At 32.0% G+C, this 7,604-nt stretch overlaps 1 protein-coding gene across 1 annotated transcript; it reads left to right on the top strand.

The window, feature by feature from the left end:
• The first annotated feature begins 2,512 nt into the window (after positions 1 to 2,512).
• Positions 2,513 to 7,604, top strand: LOC140859948 (peptidyl-prolyl cis-trans isomerase FKBP53). Its single transcript, XM_073262594.1, has 11 exons — positions 2,513 to 2,594; positions 2,693 to 2,766; positions 3,000 to 3,241; positions 3,403 to 3,551; positions 4,462 to 4,822; positions 5,022 to 5,216; positions 5,622 to 5,841; positions 5,945 to 6,032; positions 6,108 to 6,149; positions 6,234 to 6,282; positions 7,231 to 7,604. The coding sequence occupies exons 1-11, from the start codon at positions 2,582 to 2,584 to the stop codon at positions 7,310 to 7,312; spliced, it is 1,515 nt and encodes a 504-aa protein (XP_073118695.1). The 5' UTR covers positions 2,513 to 2,581; the 3' UTR covers positions 7,313 to 7,604.

A 7,604-nucleotide genomic window follows, 5' to 3' on the forward strand; every position in this document is an offset into this window, starting at 1 on the left:
ACTAGTGTTATCAATTCGAATATATCACTGAAACGAGTACATCGCTACCACTTGCTCTTGATAACAAAAGAGTTCTTATTTGACTTAATCTATTCGAATATATCCGGGTCGATTCGAGTTTACAATTTTCGAGATGATTTCGTTTCGGCTTGGGTTCGCTTGATAAATTTTCTAATAGAATTTTTGCATCAATTCGGCCCGAATAGATCTGAATCAACTCTTTTAGGTTTATCCACAGAACCGATGAACCTCCAAAAATCCAAATGAATTAAAATAAATATATGACTCTGCTAACTAAAATTTAAGTTAAAAATAGAATTTATATTTAAAATTATAATATAAAATTAATTTAATAAAAATATGTTATTTAGGTTAACTAATGTTTTTATAAATATATCTGATCAAAAAAAATTTATTTAATCAATTTAATTTTTTTAACTGTAAATTTTTTGTTTTGTTTTTTTTTTTAAAAAAATTTTTCAACCTGGTCATCAAATTTGAAAATTAAAATTTAGATTTTGAGAAAAAATTATCATACGAATACTAAATAAATAATAATTTTATAAAATATTATTAATTACATAAATAATTTTTTTTAAAAAAAGAAAAGAAAAGGATTGCACATGGGGACTTGGAAGTTCCCATGTCATGAGCAGCGGACGATGCCACATAGGAGCGGACACTGGAATTTTAAATTCCAGCGTCCGCTTTTGGCAGGGGCGTTTGCAGTATATTTGCAAACACCCTGATTCAAATTATTTTTGTAATTAATTTTTTTAAAAATTAAATATAAAAAAAATCTGTTTAAATAACAACTTTATCGCTGAATTCTAGAAATTATAACATACTTTTCGGTACATGGTATGTTCATCATCTATTACTTTTAGGCCCTTTTAATGGTATATAACATGTGTGTACATATGTTTCTGGTCTTTTAATTTAGTTATAGTTTATTGACATGTATTTTCATGTCTCTGCATTTATTCTTCGAATTTCATATTAATAACAACGTAATATATTTTGGAATTGGACTAGAGAGGCTGCTGTAGGTTCCGATGATGGAGCCAATAAAGTTCAGATTGAATTTCTCGTATCGCATAAAGTTTGTCATCTTGATGCTTTGAAAATACCACAAGTTATTCAAATATGAATTGTTAATAATCATAATTTTTATGTGTTATGCATAGACTATACATAAAATCAAAGCGTTGCGTTGCACACAGAACACGTGTGCATTGGTGTGCTAGTATATATTAATAATGTTGATGAGTTTAGAATGATTAATTTATTTGTGAAGGATTCAATCTATGAAACAGAAATGAAAATTACAATTTTATCATCATTTGTAAAGGCAGTGTATATTAATAATGTTGATGAGTTCAGAGTGATTAACATTTATGTATCAAGAAATACAAAGGTACCTACAACAATTACATTTTTGTAATTGATTACTTGTAATCTAAAAAAAAAATTACAAAGATACCTATAATTTAAATCGCTTACTTAAAAAAATTGTGGACATACCAAAGAGGATCTCTCCCATAGGGATGGCAATGGGTCGGGTCTAAACCCGACCCCGCATCAAACTTGCCCCGACGGAGCGTGTCTACAAGCGGGTCCGGGACGGATCCCCGGTTTGGCCAAACCCGCCCCGTCAATATATATATATATAAATTTAAAATATACATGTATACATATAATAATAATAAATATAAAATATATATGTAATATTAATAGTATATAATTATATTTTTATACTAAATAATTGATATTTTATCCATAATTTGAGTGTATAATATTATTGCATTGAAATGAATTTATTTTATTATGATATTTTTAGTATAAAAATATATCATTATAATGTTTTCTAGCTAATAAGTATTAATTAATTACAAGTTGATAAATTGAAACTTGTGAGAATATTTTTTTTCTTAAATATTATAAATATATATTTGAAATTAAATTTAATTATTTTTGTTAATTTTTAAACTTTTAAATTTTTTAATTTAATAAATTTAAAATTATTTAATTTATGGTGGGTCCAATGAGTCTAACCCGAATTGGACCTGCCGAGACGAGGCAGGGCAGGGCAGGTTTCGGGTTTAATCAGACCCGCCCCGTTGTCATCCCTACTCCCCAACATTAATTTTTTTGTAATTTATCTATAATTACAATATTTTATTTTAAACTGCGAAATATTATTTTCTATTTATCTAAATTTTCGAATTTTAATTTATCATATCATCTTGAATCTAACATAAAATAATTAATATTTACTAGCATCTCCGTAGTTAATAGTATAGATGTTGATATCAATGCATATAAACTTTTTAATATTTAATTTATCGTAATATTTTGAAATTAACATGAAAATTAATTTTAAAAATAAAATTATAATGTATATGTATATAAATATAAATAAATATAATATAATAAATAAATAAAAACATGGCATGTAAACCACACTCGTAATAATACGAGGGCCAATATGAAATTAACACTAAACTATACAGTTGTTTTTAGATTACCTTTTGTCTGCTCTAGGGTTTTAGGACATTTTGAAGTTTAGTAAACCTCAGCCATGGCTTTCTGGGGTATGCTTAATGTTTTCTTCTGCGAATTTCAGATATTTGTGATTTTTTATTCTTTTTCAAGATTCACGAATAATTTATTAATTTTTGTTCAACATCAGGAATAGAAATTAAACCTGGAAAACCGTATATTCATCGTTACGAAGATGATAATGGAAGGCTTCATGTATCTCAGGTTCGTGTACAAGGATTGAGATTTTTGTTAACAGATAAATTATGCCGTTTTACTTGCTTGTTTTGGTTTTAATTCCGAAAGGGTTTGTTAAGGTTGCTCTGTCATCATTTTGATTACTTTGTCATGTGATTTTAAAGCTTATAGATGACCATTTACGAATATAAATAAACAAGAATTAAATTAGCTCAATATTCCGTCTGATGGTGTGCTAATGATTTCTTCATGATTTCTAGGCAACACTTGGTACAGGTTCAACTTCTAAGAAGAGCATAGTACAGTGTAAAGTGGGAGATAAGAACCCAATTTACTTGTGTACGTTGTTGCCTGAAAGAATCGAGACTTGTGCATTGAATCTTGAGTTCGAGGAGGATGGTGAGGTCACATTCTCTGTTAATGGACCTCACAGTGTGCATCTGTCTGGCTTTTTCTATGGTGAAGATGAGGATCAAGATAACATAGGGGATGATTATGGATCGTATCCTTATTTATCACGGCTTGATTCATAGTATTCCTAAATTTTGTGCTGTGGTATATATTGATATTATTCTGTCATTTTACTTCTCGATGTGCAACATTGGTGATTAGTGCAGTAACTAGTTCTTGTTATTATTTTGTTTTCTTTTACTCTTTGTAAAGTGATCTTTATGAGGGGAATATAGTGGGAAGTGATTCTGAAGATGAAGATGATTCTATGAGTTATGATTCTATTGACGATGAAGAGGATGATGATTTCATTGAAGATGATCTTGGCATGTTCCCACCTTCTCCAATTCCCAACAGCGGAGGTAACTCCACTATAAAATGTTTATAGTGGCTAGTTCTTATTCAAAACTTATTAGTTAAATCTTTTATGTTTGGATATCATGCGACTCCAAACCTGTTAATCTTTGATAGTTGATGGGGGTGGCATATGATACAACGAAAAATTAAAGATCACATCGAGAACAGAACAAAGATGAGTTACAAAATGGAATGGCTAAAATTATACTGCATTGAAATACTTGATTGAAGGAACTTTCAAAGGAAAAAAAACTACTCTCTGTCACTGAAGAAGGGAGGTCCTTCTTGCACTAACAAAGCTAGAAACCGCTCAACTACTTCTCCCCCTCTACCCACATTTTCCCTCCTTTCATCCCCCCTTCCACATCCTCTTGCCCACATGTTTATTGTAGCTCATCTTTGACAAACTTTATATGTTGTCGTCCTCTTCTCTTGGCTTCCACTTCTAGCCAACAATATTCGTCCTTGGGCTTGAAATAATTCCTCCGGTATCAGAATACCATCCGACATGAGAGCTATAGAATAAGTTTTTGTTGGGCCTAGATTTGTTGATAATTTCATGCTGTAGTGATACTGTCAGAAAATAGGATTAAAGTTTCTATATGGTTTTTATTTTTAACAATTGCAAGAAAATGTCAGTAGTAGATGGTTTACTACCAAGACTTTTCAAAAGCAAATATAGGGGGAAAGGTTGAAAGATGTCTGCAAAATTTGATCTTGTTATGTTACATGGTATTAAAGAAGTGTGAGGATATTATGTGTTTTTCCTTGTAGAGATTTGTATGGATGTGGTCTGTTTGCTTCTCACTGTAACTTGAACTCATTGCCTTGCCAATGTATAAATTTTGCTATATTGTGTGATTTAGCTTCTGATTTTTTCTGTCCTCTTTTTTTTTCCTGTTCATGTCATTAAAGTGAAAATTGAAGAAATAGTGGATGGTAAGGAAATAACCAATGAGATTCGTCTCTCTGAGCAAGGAAGAAAGAAGAAAAATGTGTCAGACATATCTGATGACATTGGCAACTCCAACCATCAGATTGTCGTTAAGGCTGGATCTGGTGTTCCTGTCTTGGAAAGTGAAGACGAAGATGGTTTTCCAGCTACTTTGCCTCGGGAAAGTAAATCTGATTTTTCCAACTCTACATCTAAATCCGGCAAAACCTGTGAGAGGATGGATATCAAAACAAAGAGAAAGAAGGAAAATGATGAAGTTTCCTGTGGCAAGAGATGGAAAAGGAAGAATGATTCATTGGATCCAGAGGAGGAACCTGCCAGGTAGGAATATTTATGTTAAATGTGTCTGCAAACAAATTTGAATTCCGAAAATTCATCCTGGGATCCATTTATATTGTTTAATTTGGTTTGGAATTTTTTTAATATCCCTTGTTAATATTTTGATTATTTTTTTCCAGACTTCAGTGGTGTTTTTAGCATTGTATTGTTTACAAATCCTGGCTCCATCGGATGTTTGCAGGTACAGTAATGAACCACGCGGTTCTACGGTCCAACCTGATGAAATAGTTCCCGAAAATGATTCCAAAAAGAAGGAGAAGAAAAAGGTACCGGAGAAAGAAGACAAGATTAATGAATGTGGGATACCGAATTCCATTGGTGTGGAGAAACTTCCAGAAGGTGGAAAAGGAAATGATCCGGGGCGAAATAAGAACAAGTGAGATTATCCATACCTGCAATTATCTCAGTAATTCCGTTTATTTATAAATTGTTTCAGTATGAACAATCTAAGTCTTGATGCATATATTTGTCTACATTGACGTAGCATTTCCCCACAAAAGAGTATATTGGTTAGCTTATTGGAATTGGATCCGCTGTACAGAACACGAACAGGCATTAATTTTAACAACTTATCAACTTTTTCTTTATTATTCTCACCTGTTCCACCTTTAGTAGCTGAATATATGATTTATTATTTTCCCATTGCATTTCCTGTCTGTTTTTGTGCAGAGGCCTTTTTATTTTGAAATTCATTAATGTTGGAGAATCAAGCTTTTGGGTGTGACACATTCATGGAACATTGGTTTTGGTACTTATTTTATATCCTATCGAAATTTTTCAGGAAGAAAGAAAAGAAAAAGAAGAAACAGAGTGAAGAGGGAGAGAGCACAGTTACTGTTAAAGCAGATCAAGCATTAACAAATGGAAAAGGATCTAGCATGGAGAAAGTAGAGAAGGAAGAAATTAAATCATCTCAAGTGAGGACATTTCCGAATGGATTAGTTATAGAGGAGGTAGCGATGGGTAAACCTGATGGAAAGAGAGCTTCTCTAGGCAAAAAGGTGAATCAACTCTTGCTATTCACGTTAGAGTTTCACCTTTTAGATTACGTGGATTGTACATTGCTTTGTGTTAAAACTAATTCACATCTTCTTTGACTTGCAGCTTAGTGTCCTTTACATTGGCAAATTGAAGAAGAATGGAAAAATTTTTGACTCAAACATTGGAAGAGCACCCTTTAAATTTCGTTTGGGTATTTTTCTAATCACTTTATTGATGTTATTGCTGGAATTGTTGCCCACGTTAACTTAGTGTTTCTTGGTGGCAGGCATTGGCCAAGTTATCAAGGGATGGGATGTTGGTGTTAATGGTATTTACTTCAATATTGAAGTGGACATACAGTTCTTCTGGTTTGAGTTTTACGTAGCCTTAAATTCTTTTTTTGAAAATGCAGGCATGCGAATTGGGGACAAACGAAGACTAACAATTCCTCCTGCCATGGGGTATGTGATTTATTTATTTATTTATTTTTCAAAATTGACTGGTAATACTTCATACTTCATGAATTTTACTAGAGCTTTCATATGTTAATCAAGTAACGAAGTGGAATTATATCAAAGCAGTTAAAATGGCCCAAAGAGAATATAACATGTCAATGCTCCTACCGAGGTTTATTCAATTGAATCAATTAAAAAAAGGAAATGAATTAATATATATTAATCCTTCATAATGAATGTTTATGTTCTTGCGTGTATAGTTTACTTCTCATAATGGAAATCAAATAAATATTATTTAATTAGGGAACCAAAATATTGTTTGTGCATGTGCGAGCATAGAACATGATCTGGTTGAGTTTACGGTTATCAGGACTAACTCAAAATTCATTAGATGATAATCTGGGAATGCATTGAGTTATATGTGTTTATAATTATACACAAACCAGATTTAAGATTTACATGTAATGTTCAAGAGCTAAAATAACGGCATTACAGCTACCATTGGAACTTAAATTCTGTTATATTTGATGTTACAAGCTCTACGGCATTTATCGAATTAATCATATGTTTCTTAAGTACATGACATTAAAAACATCAGGTTAGTATTTAAAACTTGAGACAAATATATAATTAGTAGAGATTATATAGCATGAATTTGAACTCTGTTTATGCATATTTGTGTCGAGGGACATTGCTTGTTCCTTTTGTCTTTCCCCTGTTCTGTTAAGAGGACCGCCTTCTGATAATGTGGTTTGAAACAGAAGATGACAGAATCAGATTTTATTTTCTTTGAATTTGATCATCTCTCAAAACTTGAATAAAGTGTTCTGGAACCAGGTTTTTCCACAGTTGACTAAAAGATGGGAGTTTTTTTGTCATTTGCATCTTCTTACGGATGTGATGAATCTAAAATTATCCTGCCTTGTCCTTTTTTTTTTTTTTTGGAAACTGAAGTTATGGAGCCAAAGGATGTGGACCGGCGATTCCACCTAATTCTTGGCTGGTCTTTGACGTTGAGTTGGTCGACGTAAATTAGGCACTGTTACAGCCTCTTCTCCTTCTTTAGTTTTGCTGATTCTCTCGTGGAACCCAAGTTTATATTTGTGTGACGGCATTGTTGATGCTGCAATTTTGGTGTCATATTTCTCTGTAGTTTATGGACGGATGGCAAAGACTCTGGATTTAAACCCTGGTCGTCCCAATGTCTATCACACATGTTATTTGAAGTTTCACCAATATTTCTTTGTTCAAAACTTTTAATATCCATCGTTCAACTTTACTGATTGTTATTCAAAATGATTATTACATAATCATATTTGTTCTCTTCA

This window comes from Henckelia pumila, chromosome 4 (genome assembly GCF_033568475.1).
Source record: "Henckelia pumila isolate YLH828 chromosome 4, ASM3356847v2, whole genome shotgun sequence".
Classification (NCBI taxonomy): domain Eukaryota; kingdom Viridiplantae; phylum Streptophyta; class Magnoliopsida; order Lamiales; family Gesneriaceae; genus Henckelia; species Henckelia pumila.

Excerpts from the sequence above, each read along its gene's own strand:
- LOC140859948 (XM_073262594.1), top strand. Across the intron at positions 3,242-3,402 it reads ATAGGGGATGATTATGGATC|TGATCTTTATGAGGGGAATA; the intron begins GTATCCTTATTT and ends CTCTTTGTAAAG. Across the intron at positions 6,150-6,233 it reads ATGGGATGTTGGTGTTAATG|GCATGCGAATTGGGGACAAA; the intron begins GTATTTACTTCA and ends TTGAAAATGCAG.